The sequence below is a fragment of the Bubalus kerabau genome, chromosome 13 (assembly GCF_029407905.1).
Source record: "Bubalus kerabau isolate K-KA32 ecotype Philippines breed swamp buffalo chromosome 13, PCC_UOA_SB_1v2, whole genome shotgun sequence".
In the NCBI taxonomy this organism is placed as follows: Eukaryota; Metazoa; Chordata; class Mammalia; order Artiodactyla; family Bovidae; genus Bubalus; species Bubalus kerabau.
The window spans coordinates 38,978,070-38,992,227 of NC_073636.1; the positions used below are offsets into that span (position 1 = coordinate 38,978,070).

The following is a 14,158-nucleotide window of genomic DNA, read 5'->3' on the forward strand; positions in this document are numbered from 1 at the left end:
TGGTCATAACTTTCCTTCCAAGGAGTAAGTGTCTTTTAATTTCATGGCTGCAGGCACCATCTTCAGTGATTTTGGAGCCCAAAAAAATAAAGTCTGACACTGTTTCCACTGTTTCCCCATCTATTTGCCATTAAGTGATGGGACCAGATGCCATGATCTTCGTTAGTTCTGAATGATGAGCTTTAAGCCAACTTTTTCACTCTCCTCTTTCACTTTCATTAAGAGGCTCTTTAGTTCCTCTTCACTTTCTGCCATAAGGGTGGTGTCATCTGCATATCTGAGGTTATTGATATTTCTCCCGGCAATCTTGATTCCAGCTTGTGCTTCTTCCAGCCCAGCGTTTCTCATGATGTACTCTGCATATAAGTTAAATAAGCAGGATGACAATATACAGCCTTGACGTACTCCTTTTCCTATTTGGAACCAGTCTGTTGTTCCATGTCCAGTTCTAACTGTTGCTTCTGACCTGCATATAGGTTTCTCAAGAGGCAGGTCAGGTGGTCTGGTATTCCCATCTCTTGAAGAATTTTCCACAGTTGCGTCCAACTCTTTGTGACCCTGTGGACTATACAGTCCATGGAATTCTCCAGGCCAGAATACTGCAGTGGGTAGCCTTTCCCTTCTCTAGGGGATCTTCCCAACCCAGGGATCGAACCCGGGTCTCTCACATTGCAGGTGGATTCTTTACCAGCTGAGCCTTGGTTTGTGACATTGGTCATAAAAGGTATTCTGAAAAACATTTTGAATGATGTCAGGAACATGAGAAAAATGCATCACTTTTCTTAGAAACTTTATCTGTTATTTTATTCACAATCAGTCTTATTAATTTATGAGCAGGCATATCTTACACATTTTATCTAATTAACTATTTGCCTGTCTTTGGCCCTATCTTCAGCTGTGTCTTGAAATAGGAATGCCCTTACCCTGGCTAGTGATGCCTTTTGGGAGGGATGATCTCTGTTCTATATATATAAAATCTAAGTTACTGGGACTTTACAAATATATTTGTACATGAGTTTGGTATAGCACAGTAACTTTTTTCCAGTGAGAAAGGCTTTCGGGGCTTGGCACTGTCTTCCCATGGATGTGGTGGATTAATATCATTATTGATCTTCACCCTTTTCTGTGTGTACATATGTTTTAGCTTGGGCTGCTGTCATAAAAATACCATGAACTGTGTGGCTTATAAACAACAGAAATTTATTTCTCATGGTTCTGCAGGCTGGAGTCCCAGATTAGGGTGCCAGTCTCTTGGGAGAGCTCTGTTCCAGGTTACAGACTGTGGACTTCTCACTGTATCCTCAAGTTAGGGAGGAGAGAGGGGACACAAGTTCTCCTGTGACTCTTATTAGGGCATTAACCACACTCATGAGGGCTTCCCCCTTATGACCTCATCTAGTCCTAAACACATCTCACTTCCTAAACTATCACATGGTGGGGTTAGTGTTCCAGCATGTGAATTTGGAGATTATACAGACTTCTTTATCCATTCATCTGTCAGTGGATGTTCAGGTTACTTCCATGTCTTCATACGACCAGGGATCGAACCCTGGTCTCCTGCATTGCAGGGAGATTCTTCACCATCTGAGCCGCCAGGGAAGCATGGCACCCCACTCCATTATTCTTGCCTGGAGAATCCCATGGACAGAGGAGCCTGGCCGGTTATAGTCCATGGGGTCGCACAGAGTTGGATACGACTGAAGCAACTTAACACATGTCTTGGCTACTGTAAACAGTGCTGCAGTGAACATTGGGTGAATATATCTTTTCAGTTAGAGGTTTCATCTTTTCTGGATATATGCCGGAGAGTGAGATTGCGGGACTATATGGTAGATCTATTTTTAGTTTTTTAGGGAAACTATACTGTTTTCCACCATGTCTGCACCACTTTACATTCCCACCAACAGTGTAGGAGGCTTCTTTTCCCACACCTTTGCCAGTACTTATTATTGTTGTTTAGTCCATAAGTCGTGTCTGACTCTTTTGTGACCCCATGGACTATAGCCCGCCAGGCTCCTCTGTCCATGGGATTTCCCAAGCAAGAATACTAAAGTGGGTTGTCACTTCCTTCTTCAGCAGATCTTCCTGACTCAGGGATTGAACTCAAGTCTCCTGCTTGGCAGGTGGATTCCTTACCACTGAGCCACCTGAGAAGCCCGATAGTAGAAATATCCTCCTCTAAAAGATAGGAACTCATGGAGGGATATGTATGGGCTGTGAAACTGTATTCTCCTCTGACATGCTGAGGCAGGAATGGCAGCCCTGTTGGGGACCTATCTGAATAGTTCAGAAGGGACAACCCATCCTTTAGGAAAATCAGGCATGGTGGGCATGGGGCTCAGTTGTCCATTGACTGTTCCCAGCGAGCTTACTGGGGCAATCCATCCTCTTCATTTTAAACTCTTAATGTATTAGTTGCATACTTGGTGGCCTCAGGGGAAAGACTTGGTTTTGGAGCCCATTGGATTTTGTTTAACTGCTCCATGTTAATAATACCAGCTCATCCATCAAGTACCAAAGAAAATGTACTGAAAACTTTTGTACTTTCTGAATTCCTCCCAGAGAGAAAAGAGCTTCCAGCAACAGCCTACCAGCTTCACTTACATTTAAGAACACCATGGTGGGGAAAGGACACAAGTACCCACCTGGCCAGAGCTCCCAATGACCCAATCTGGGACAAGCTGAGTGAGAAAATAAATAATCATCATAACAGATGATAAGAATAAAGCAGTATCCATGAATCCATATTGGGATAAATAAATGATTGCACAGGTAAAAAAAATGGGGGAAAGCTCATTCTTCCAGCAGAATTCCAGTCGTTAAATCTAAAAGGAGTGATGGGCATTTAACACACATCACACCAGTGGGTCAGGGATGGGGGCAGACAGGAGTGGGCTGGAGTGTGATACAAAACAGGGTATTTGCAGAGTCTCAAAGTATCATCTTCCACAAGACACTTATTCATTACAAAGGGAGAAGCAGTAACTCTGCAGGGAGCTGCCCATCATCCAGTGACGCCACCTTAACCAAGGAATCAAGGTCAGCATCACTGTGGGGGGACATCCTGGCACCATAGACCCCCTGATAGGATGCACGGCGAAGGCATAAGATCCCTGCAGTGGCATTCCTGCCCAAGCCCTCAACCTCATCATGAGGAAGCATCAGGCAGACCCCAAGTGGGCTCTGAAGTCTTTCTCCCTCTGTTTAAACCTGGCTGCCCTATGACTCATTGGGTGGCTTTGGAAAGTCACTTCACTTCTTGCCTCAGCTTGCTCATCTGTAAAATGAGGATTGTACCAGTACCACCTCAGACAGGTATATGGAGAGTTAAGTGTGTTGATAAAGTACATGTGCAGTGCCTACAGCGGTGGTGTGGCTCGGAGTGAGGGCTGTGATAGTGTCTGCAGTTATCCTGTGAGACCAGCAGCGTCTTCTGCCGACCTCAGGGATATTTGTTTCTTTCCTTTTTCCCCTCTCACTCTGCTTCTGGAAGCTTCCAGTGCAAGCCCTGGTGCTGAGCCCTCCTCCACCAGCTGTTTTGTTCTAACAGTTTTTCCCACTCCCCAGTAGGTAGTTGAAGCACCAGTATCTGGACCTTAAGGATCATCTGCTTTTGTAAGAATCAGAATGAGTGCTCTCTCAGTTAGGGCTGTTGAAAAGACAGAGCTCATGTCACCAGAGAACCTTCTGCGGGCCAGTTTCCTTTATCCCAGCCCGGGGTCCAGACCTTTCTGGGCTGGGCTTGTGGGACCTTGTGGTTTAGGGGAGTGGTGGTGTGGATCTGTGTCACAATGACCTGGCCGAGCCCTAACCCCATGTCACATGTTTAGCACCCGTTCAGCCAATGAGACTGTGGTACACACACGCAGCCTGAGTCCCCGCTTGGCCTTGCCTTTGATGTCACAATCGGACCTTGTGGATATTAACCTGGCCGCAGCTGCTCACACACCAGTCGGCAAGGTTAGGAGGACCAGTGCAGTAGGATGTGGAAGAGAATTGACCATCAGCTCAAGATCAAGGCAGGGGATGGGCCGCAGGCAGGCCAGTTCAAGGAACTGGGTCCAGGTCGGGAACCTGCTGTGCCACACCCTCTCTCGCTGTCGGAATTCCAGACCGTCCCAGTGTTTGAGGACATCAGCCAGCACGTCAAAGAAGTGGGGGACCAGCTGGTGAAGAAAGTCAATGCCATCTTCCAGCTGGACATCACCAAAGATGGGAAGACTGTCCACCAGTGGACCATTGATCTGAAGAATGGCTCTGGGGACACGTATCTAGGACCTGCCAGGCTCCCAGCGGACACCGTCTTCACAATCCCTGAGCCTGTCTTCATGGAGTTGATTTTGGGCAAAATGAACCCTCAGAAGGCTTTCCTTGCCGGCAAGTTCAAAGTGAGTGGCAAAGTTCTGCTTGGCCAGAAGCTGGAGAGAGTTTTCAAGGACTGGGCTAAGTGGTAAGCCTGCCGAAATATCAGGAAAATGAGCAGACCTTCTCTCCAATTATAAGGTCAAGCAGCAATCATGCTTAAGCTGAAGATTAAAACAAAAAGTATTCAATATTTTTACTCAAATTCTTCCTATTCAAGTTTGATTAATGTTCCTGCTGATGTGTTAATTTGGAGCGAGGGTTCTAGAGCAGTAAAGAGAGTTGCAGTGTATCACCTAAAATCTTTGTCTTTTTCTTTCCTTAGATTTATGTCATAATACGCTAGGGTGAAAGCCCTAGGTAGAGACACAGGTGGTTTAGACAGCTGGGTTTAAATGCTTCAGTGATTGAGTTCCTGGAACTTTCATTTTGTTTGGAGTCTGGTCTTTGGGAAAGAAGTGATGACCATCACTTTGCATTTCTGCATTCCAATTGGCAGCCTGGCTCTTTGAGGAGACTTTAACACAGGGTTGCAGTGTTCTAAAAGGGTGAACTCTCCTGGTGGCTCAGACAGTAAAGAATCTGCCTGCAGTGCAGAAGTCCCAAGTTTGATCCCTGGGTTGGGAAGATCCTTTGGAGAAGGGAATGGCTACCCACTCCAGTATTCTTGACTGGAGAATCCCATGGACAGAGGAGCCTGGTGGGCTACAGTCCATGGGGCAGTAAAGAGTTGGGTATAACTCACACTTTCACTTTCTTTCCACAGCTGTGGGGATAGAATGAGGCCACAGAGGGGGTGTGCCCCTGATGTAACATGGCTTCTGATGGATTTAATTCCAGTAGAGTCGAAGGGCTTAAAAAATGTTCTAGGCTGCTGGTTCTTAAATTGGAATGTGCATCCGATTACCTGGAAGCCCACATGGCTGGGCTCCACTCAGAGTTTTGACTCTGGATGGGCGTGGGGAATGTGCGTTTCTAGCCCAGCTCCCGGGTGATGCTGGTGGGACCGCCCTTGCAGAACCCCTGCTGTGGTCCACGCACAGCTTTCAGTGAAGATCACAACTGATCTGCTCTAGACCTGTGAGATGCTCCAGCATGTCGAGGGTCTCCCGCAGACAGATTACACAGCCCTCTCGTGGGCCATTTCTGGCGTCAGGAGCTTGTGCGCTGAGCATTTCACAAAATCAGAGGTGATGCCGGGAGATATTCCCTTCTGGGAACCCCCTCCACACATGGAACGAAGCAGCTGCAGCCTGATGAGGCCTCCCTGTGGGTGAGTATGTGGGTCATTAGTTCCTCATGACCAGTGTACACCTTATCTTGTAGGTTAAATACACACAGTGTGGACCCTCCAAAAGCCACCCGGGAGCTTCATGGAAATGGCCATCCTTAAACATGCCTGCCAAACAATCCAGCTAGTCCTTCCCTAGGTATTTTCCCAAGAGAAAAGCATACACACAAGTATAAAAATTTGTACGTGAATGTTCATGGCAGTGTATTTGGGATTGTCCCAGACTATAAATAAACTGAATGTCCATCAACAATTGACAGATCGCGGGATGTTCTACCCTGGAATACTACTCAGCAAGAAATGGGGTTGAATTTTCATTGTGGGCACAACCACATGGTGAATATTAGAACTGTGCAGAGTGAGCAAGGCCAGAGAAAACCAAGTATGTACCTGTGGTCTACTTATGTAACATAGTAGAAATGTAAACTGTAGTGGCAGAAAGGTCAGTGGTTGCCAGGAGACGGGGATGGGTGGGGAATGGGGAGGCAATTTGGGGTGGTGGATGCATTGATTGTCCTGGGGGTGGTGACGGTTTCACAGGCATTATGGTTTTCATAGATCAGGTTGTGTACTTACACACACATAGGCAGTTTACTATGTGTCCGTAAAACTCAGTGGACTGTAGCCCTCCAGGCTCCTCCATCCATGGGATTATCCAGGCAAGAACACTGGAGTGGGTTGCCATTTCTTTTTCCAGGAGATCTTCCTCACCCAGGGATCAAACCCGGGTCTCCCGCACTGCAGGCAGGCTCATTACCATCTGAGCCACCAGGGGAGCCCTATAAACTCAATAGCACTGTCTTAATAGCCTTCTGCCCTCCATTCAAAATGAAGTTTTTTTTGTTTTTGTTTTTGTTTTTTATTGAAGGATAATTGCTTCACACAAAATGAAGTTTTTATAAAGAGAATTTAATAAGACTCAAGCCTCCCCTGGGCATGAGTCATCCTCCGACCTCATCGTGTGTCTGTTTTCCTCACTGATCTGTGGCCCCTGCACAGGTTTCTGAAGTTCTCCATGTCGGAACGAGGCAGAGAAGGAGCTTATTGCTGTCAAAAATCTCATCTTCTCAGAGGGAAGTGAAGAGACCCTGGGCTGAGTTGACTCTCAGCTCTGTGGTCAGGAGTCGCTGATGGTTTGGGAGTGGGGCGTGGGGCTTCCTGGCTCACCTGGGCCACTCAGCAGATGAGGAGGTAAATGGTGTGGTGTTGCTGCCAGTGCCCCTGCCTGTGGTCATGGTGGGCATCTCAGAGTCTTTGGATGATATGAGAGACCACTGATACCGGCACTTACCGTGCCTAGTCTAGGCACTGCTGTTTGAGCTGCATTTGCGAGTGTCAGGCGTTTGGGGGGCTGCTGTTAGGGACACGACTGGCCCGAGCCTGTCCCCTGATGGTCCTACTCATACCTCTGGGGATTGGCCCTGAGATGAGTTTGCTTAAAAATGAGATAAGGGTCTGGAGGGGTGTGAGGGAGGGAGGGAAGAGTTACAGAGAAGTCCTGCCTGGACTGACATCTGACCACAGGGAAGCCCACCCCATGGATTGGCTAGAGACCTCTGACCCACCATCACTCGGGGCAGAAACATGACTCAAACCAGGTAGAGTACTTTCTCAGGAATTTGGGTCTGGGAAGCTGAGATCCTGAGCTACCAAGGATGAGGGAACGGGATCCAAAAGGCTGGGCTGCCAGAAGGGTGGCTGCCATGGTGAGCGCTAGACAGGACAGCCAAGCCTTGAGTGGGGAGGGGGCTGGTTCACTAGTGAGGGGGGAAGAGTCCAGGCCTCAGGAACACACAGCAAACCCCTGTGCCATCAAAAGATCAAAGTCTCGTGATGCCAGGAGGCCGGGTGGAGTGGCTGGACAGACTCAGATTTCGGAATTGGAAGTGTAGTTTTGAGACAGAGTCACCAGCTCATGTCTGGTGGGTTCCCCGTTCTGGCCTCAGTGGCGGCCTCTGGAAAAAGGCCCATTGCCTTTAAGCGGTCTGGTTGTCGGGGGCTGGGAGTGGGTCCTCCACAGGGCACCAGGGCTGGGGTCTTCTGCAAGTGTGAGTCCCTCCTCTTCTGCATGGTAGGGAGAACTGGTCCCCATGGCCTCCTGGAAAGGCCCCCACTTGGGCGCTCCTCTGCCTGACCTCCCACACTCGGTAGATGCCCCAGAAGCTCACCTCTGGCTCAAGACACCTCTCATTTGCTTGTTCTGCTCAAGGTTGGCCAGCACAGTGTTTTTAAAATTGGAATGAGAATATTTCATGTAAAAATTGAGTTTCTGGATTCTCTTGAAGAGTTGGGTCATTTGGTCACCCTGGGCCCTGTTCCTGCCAGGCTGGGGGGACGGGGGCCTCGCTGGGCCTTCCAGGTAGGCCGGGCCCCACCCTGTGCTCTGCCTCCTGGACCTTTGGGCTGTGTGGGTGGCCCCCTGCTGTCATGCCTAAGTGGTCATTTTCTCCAGGGGGCCTGCTTTGCTGGGGCCCGTGGGTACCGGCCTTCAGGCCCCAGCTCCGCGCAGCATCGGTCACCTCAGTGGAGTGTTCCTGTGTGGACTCACACACGCGCTCAGCTCACCACAGACTCAGCAGCTGCCAACAGCACCATTCACACTCTCACAGCATCTGCAGGTCAGAAGTGGGGGCAGGGCTGACTGGGTTCCTCGCTTCCATCTCACAGGCCTTAAGTGAGGGCGTTGGCCAGACTGGGCTCTCATCTGGGGGCCCAGGAAAGGGTCAGTTCAATTCCTCATGGTGGTAGCACCAAGGTCCCTGTACCCTCACTGGTTGTCAGCCAGGCCAGTTCTCTCAGCTCCTGGAAGGCAGCCACCTTCCTGGTCACCAGGCCCTTCCCTCTGCAAAACCTGCGGCAGTACGAGGAGGCCTTCTCAGGCCTCAGTGTGCTCTCTGAATCCTTCTGCCTTCATCTCTGCCTCTGGGTTGAAAGGATTCGGGTGATTACCACCCAGGTAACCCAGGAGAATCTTCTCTCTTCATGTCAACCCATCGGTAACCTTAATGACATTTGCAGAGTCCCTTTGGCTGTGTAAGGTAATGCCATGTGGACTGAACCATTAGACCCATTCCACCAGGATTCACACGCGGTGTCTCTCTCCACCATGTGAGGACGCAGCAGGAAGGTGCCACCTGCAAACCAGGAAGAGCGTTCTCAGCAGAACCTGACTGTGTGGCCCCTGACCTCAGCCGTCGAGCCTCGAGAACTGGAGGAATAAGTGTCTGCGGTTAGGACACTCCATCTACGGTGCTTTGTGGCAGCAGCCCCGGCTGAGACAGGCTGGGTGCTCATGGGTGTGATGTATCCTCAGAGCCATGGTTCTGGGGTGTGGGGAGTAGCATCTTCTGGGAGACCAGAGTTCTGCCTGCCCCCGAACCCATCATCTAAGTCCTACCCTCAACTCCTCCAGGAAGCTGCCCCCATTCAGCTGTCATCTTCCCAAGGTTCTCTGGCCTCCCTTTTTTTCCAGCCCTGTGTTCTGGCTGTGGGTGGGCGTTATCCTGTCTGGGTCTCGCTTCCACACCACTATCTTGATGTTCAGTTTGTGGTACCCCCTCGGTCAGAGACCTCAGCCTGGATGACAGGTTACAGGGCTCAGCTGCACAGCCCCCCAGCACCAGTCTGCCCCCGAAGCCAGGAATCAGTCAGGGCCTCCCTGCTGTCATTTGATCTCATTTTCTTAGTGCCCACTACCCATTTTACATTCCAAAATTGCTTGTTGAATGAATAAATTAAGCTCCTTAATTTTTTTTTTTTTAAAACACGCACATAAGAAAAAAAAAAAATCAAATAGTACAGAGGAGCATGGAGGAAATTCAGTTTTCCATCCCTCTCCTGGCCCCCTTCTCCTGTTTTCATACCCAGAGGCCCTGCACTTACCAGCTTCTGTGTGTTCTTCCAGATGGGCACACACCCCAGTGGGCACAGTCCACTTCTCACCTCCTTGTTTCTGCAGGAATGACCGCCAATCTCAGATGCTCTTTTCCACCTTGCATTTGAACGTATTCTGTAAGGTCTCACATAGATCTCCTCCAAAGAATGCCCTCCTGAACGGTTAAAAGTTATACTTGACCTACCCAACTGAAACTTTTCTCATAGTTGCCTGTGTCCTTTAGGGAGGTCCTGACGATGCACTGCTTTACAAGTGAAGGAGGTGAAATGGGCCCCTCTAACTTGAAACCAGTCAATCTTACAGAAAATCAACCCTGAATCTTCACTGGAAGGACCGATGCTGAAGCTCCAATACTTTGGCCCCCTGATGTGATGAGCTGACTCATTGGAAAAGACCCTGATGCTGGGAAAGATGGAGGGCAGGAGGAGATGGGGACGGCAGAGGATGAGATGGTTGGATGGCATCACTGCCTTAATGGACACGAGTTTGAGCAAGCTTCAGGAGATGGTGAAGGATAGGGAAGACTGGCATTTTGCAGTCCATGGTGTCGCAGAGAGTCAGACACGATTAAGCTACTGAATAACAAAAGCCTTGAGGGGGATTTACTGCCTCGAGTGTGAGGGGTCCTGTTGCGGTCCCACCAGTTGGGGCGTTGGGATGTGAGCCCGGGAAGGACAGCAAGAGGTGCAGGGTTTGCATCTGAGCAGGTCCCCACTGAGCTCAACCCAAGAGGAGTTCAGGGAGATGCCAGGGATGCAGCTTGAGGGCGTCCCACCAAGGACAGGGGCTGCAAAGGGGCTGCTCCTGGGACAGTGGTGCTGACTCCCAGGCACAGTGGGTTGCAGACACCTAAGGAAGCCCTCAGGTGGCTACAGTCAGCTAAAGAAGATGGGGGAGGCAGTCATGCGAGACCCAGAGATTGGAGCACAGCAGGGGCTGGCTCCCAGGCACCCCACCTGGGGGTTCTGATTCTTGGGGGCAGCAGGACCCAAGGGTGAGAGCCTGGACCCTGGCGCCGGGACACCTGGGGCTGGGTCTTGCCCTGGCCATTTCCTGACCGTGGGACAGCACATCGCTGTTCTTTATTATTTTAAAATACACCTCTTACTGGAGAAATCTGCAAACCATGAGTGTGCAGCTCCACAGATTTTCTCAAATGGAACAAACCTTTGTAGCCAGTATGTGACTTGAGAAACAGGAAGTGCCAGTACCTCGGGAGCCCCCCTCAGGCCCCTTCTGTCCCTCCCTCCTCGAGGGTGGCCACTGTTCTGACTTCTGACATCATGCTGATGCCTGCTTGTATATTTCAGGTAAACAGCTTTTTCACCTCAGCATCTTCTTCCTCCTGTGTCTGAACCCCAGACATGCTTGTGGGAAGTCGTGGTTCACGCGCATTCCTGCTGAGCAGTGTCCGTGGTATTCGAGTTGTTTCCAGTTGAGGGCAGTTTCCACCAGGGATGCTGTGAGCCTTGTACATCTTTGTGACCAGAAGTTCCTTTCCACCACTTAGCGTGTGTTAGCGTCTCGCCCACATTTGCAGTGACAGCCATGGTGTGGCGTCTGGCACCCAGTAGGTGCTTAGCAAGGAGTGTTTGCAGGGTGAATCATGAATCGGGAGGCCAGGCAGGTCCAGGGTGGGGATGCAGCCCGTGTTGGGGTCAGGCGTCTGGTTAGCCTGGTGTGGGATCTGCTCCATTTGCTTATAGCCCACCTGCTGGGTTTCAGAAGGAAACTGACGATGTGAAGGAGTCGAGCCCCTCGAGAGTCCCCACAGCAGATGTTGGAGATGTGCTTTTCCTTTTCTTTGGAGGAAAAATTCTTCCAGACCTGTGACTTGATAATCCCATGAAACATCTGTGACCCCCTAAAAATATCTGCTTCGTACCATTTTGTGGAGCACAATATTTATACAGCCCGCAGTGTAATTAAATGGATGTTTGGTTACCTCTCAAGAACAGCTGTAGGCTCCCCAAGCCCAGGATGGGGTTTGCAAGTGCCTGTGAAGCCGGGTGGGCAGGGGACCCTGGCTTTTGGTGGGGGTGGGGCATGGAGGGGCTACAGTGATGCAGCCAGGGAGGAGTCGGGGAAGATGCTGGGATGCCTGGCGGCTTGGCCTGCTGGACCGTCGGATGGTGGGTATTTCCACATTTCCATCTGGCAACCCCTGGACCATTTCCTACTGAGGAGAGATTTTCCCTTAAAGAACTAATCAGAAGATGCTTTGCCCCTAAGTGGCTCTTTTGGCTGTTTTGTAGCCTGAGGAGGTTAAGTGCTATTAATGGTTGATGTTTTCTGGAGATGTTCATGCTTGTTTCCAGGGAACGACATATATTAATCAAGATTTTAGCCAGTGAGGGGAGGGGCTGCGTTTTTTCTCTTTCTTTTCACCAAAAAAGAGTGTGGCTGAAAATTTTTTTTGATAAAAGACTCCCCTAGCTTTTAAGCTGAGCAAGTTTATTTTCATCCTCAGAGGCTTCCACAACAGAATCAAAGCCTGGTAGAGGCTGTGAGCTCAAAACTCCTGTGCAGCCAAGTGAACGCGTTAGTCGTTCAGTTATGTCTGACCCTTCGAGACCCCATGGACTCTAGCCCACCAGGCTCCTCTGTCCATGGGATCCTCCAGGCAAGAATACTGGAGTGGGTAGCCGTTCCCTTCTCCAGGGGATCTTCCCAACCCAGGGATTGAACCCGGGTCTCCTGCATTGCAGGCAGATTCTTTACCATCTGAGCTAACAGGGAAGCCTGAGGACTCTCTTCAAACACGGGTGTCTCTTCGGAAGTGGGTCTGAAGCACAGGCACGTTGTGGGGTGGGATTCTGGGGGACTTTGAGGAGGAGTTTGGAGTTAGGAAGGCAGTCCAGGGACAGTCCCTCTCCCCTGACTACCCTTTCCTTTGGAATCCAGCTCTTTGCATGAGGAAGAAGGATGCCCTTTTCAAACATGTATCCATTCATCTGAGCACAGCACCGCACGCCCATTCATCAGAGGTCCTCACCACATCCAGGAGCTCCTTCTCTGTATCTTAAGTTACCAAGGGCCTGTTTTCAACCTCACTTACACCCACAGTGTCACAAATTACCACCAACCTCCCCTACGATTCTGCCTCCGAGAGAAATTTCTAATAATAAAAAACCAGTAAGAGTTCATGTGCTTTTTTTTCTGATCTAAGCCTGGCAGAGGGTGAGTTGGGAAGTTTTTCTGAGGACCCTGAACTTTTCACAAAGATGTTTACCTGGTTGATGAGATCTTTTGATCTCACTTAGGGGGGTGGGGATAGTTTACTGATCTTGCTGCACCCCTGAGAAAGAACAGCATATAACACTGGCCGCCAGAGCCCTTGCTGACCTAGAGGTGGCCAGGCCCATAAGGGCCATACAGTACACCAGGTGGGGAACAACGCTGTCTCCAAGGCAGATCTGCAATGAAATTACCAGATAAATTCTAATGACAGGGGTGGATGAGGCCATATGATTAATTGTTTAATAGAGGTTATAAAAATTTAAGATCAGATCAGATCAGTCGCTCAGTCGTGTCCGACTCTTTGCAACCCCATGAATCGCAGCACACCAGGCCTCCCTGTCCATCACCAACTCCCGGAGTTCACTCAGACTCACGTCCATCGAGTCAGTGATGCCATCCAGCCATCTCATCCTCTGTCATCCCCTTCTCCTCCTGCCCCCAATCCCTCCCAGCATCAGAGTCTTTTCCAATGAGTCAACTCTTTGCATGAGGTGGCCAAAGTCCTGGAGTTTCAGCTTTAGCATCATTCCTTCCAAAGAAATCCCAGGGCTGATCTCCTTCAGAATGGACTGGTTGGATCTCCTTGCAGTCCAAGGGACTCTCAAGAGTCTTCTCCAACACCACAGTTCAAAAGCATCAATTCTTCGGTGCTCAGCCTTCTTCACAGTCCAAATCCATACATGACCACAGGAAAAACCATAGCCTTGACTAGACGAACCCTTGTCGGCAAAGTAATGTCTCTGCTTTTGAATATGCTATCTAGGTTGGTCATAACTTTCCTTCCAAGGAGTAAGCATCTTAATTTCATGGCTGCAGTCACCATCTGTAGTGATTTTGGAGCCAAAACCCATCAATTATGGAAAACTAAAAGTTCCAGTAGGTTGCAGATGAAAATCCTGCAGTTTTAAGAGAACAGATTAGTGGAAGCTTTTAAAAGTGTATGAATGTGCTGCAGATTGGGAGAAAATATTTGCAAATTATGTGACCGACAAGGGATTAGTCTCCAAAATTTACAAACAACTCACGAGGCTTAATAGCATCAGAACAAATGATCCAATAAAAAAATGGGCAGTAGACCTAAACAGATATTTCTCCAAAGAAGACATACAGATATATAGCCAAGAGGCACATGAAAAGATGTTCAACATCACTAATTATTAGAAAAATGCAAATCAAAAGTACAATGAGATATTGACTCACACCAGTCAAAATGGCTATCATCAAAAAATCCACAAATGATAAATGCTGGAAAGGATGTGCAGAGAAGGGACCCCTCCTACACTGTTGGTGGGAATGTGACCCTGCAAGCTGATCAAGCTGGAATCAAGATGGCGGGGAGAAATATCAATAACCTTAGATATGCAGATGAC

At 49.3% G+C, this 14,158-nt stretch overlaps 1 protein-coding gene across 1 annotated transcript; it reads left to right on the plus strand.

Annotated features, from left to right (window-relative positions):
• The first annotated feature begins 3,846 nt into the window (after positions 1 to 3,846).
• Positions 3,847 to 4,595, plus strand: SCP2D1 (SCP2 sterol binding domain containing 1). Its single transcript, XM_055545412.1, has one exon. The coding sequence runs from the start codon at positions 3,984 to 3,986 to the stop codon at positions 4,452 to 4,454; it is 471 nt and encodes a 156-aa protein (XP_055401387.1). The 5' UTR covers positions 3,847 to 3,983; the 3' UTR covers positions 4,455 to 4,595.
• Positions 4,596 to 14,158: the final 9,563 nt, after the last annotated feature.

Bases quoted from the DNA above. Each gene is read 5' to 3' on its own strand.
- SCP2D1 (XM_055545412.1), top strand. From the start codon at position 3,984: ATGTGGAAGAGAATTGACCATCAGCTCAAGATCAAGGCAGGGGATGGG.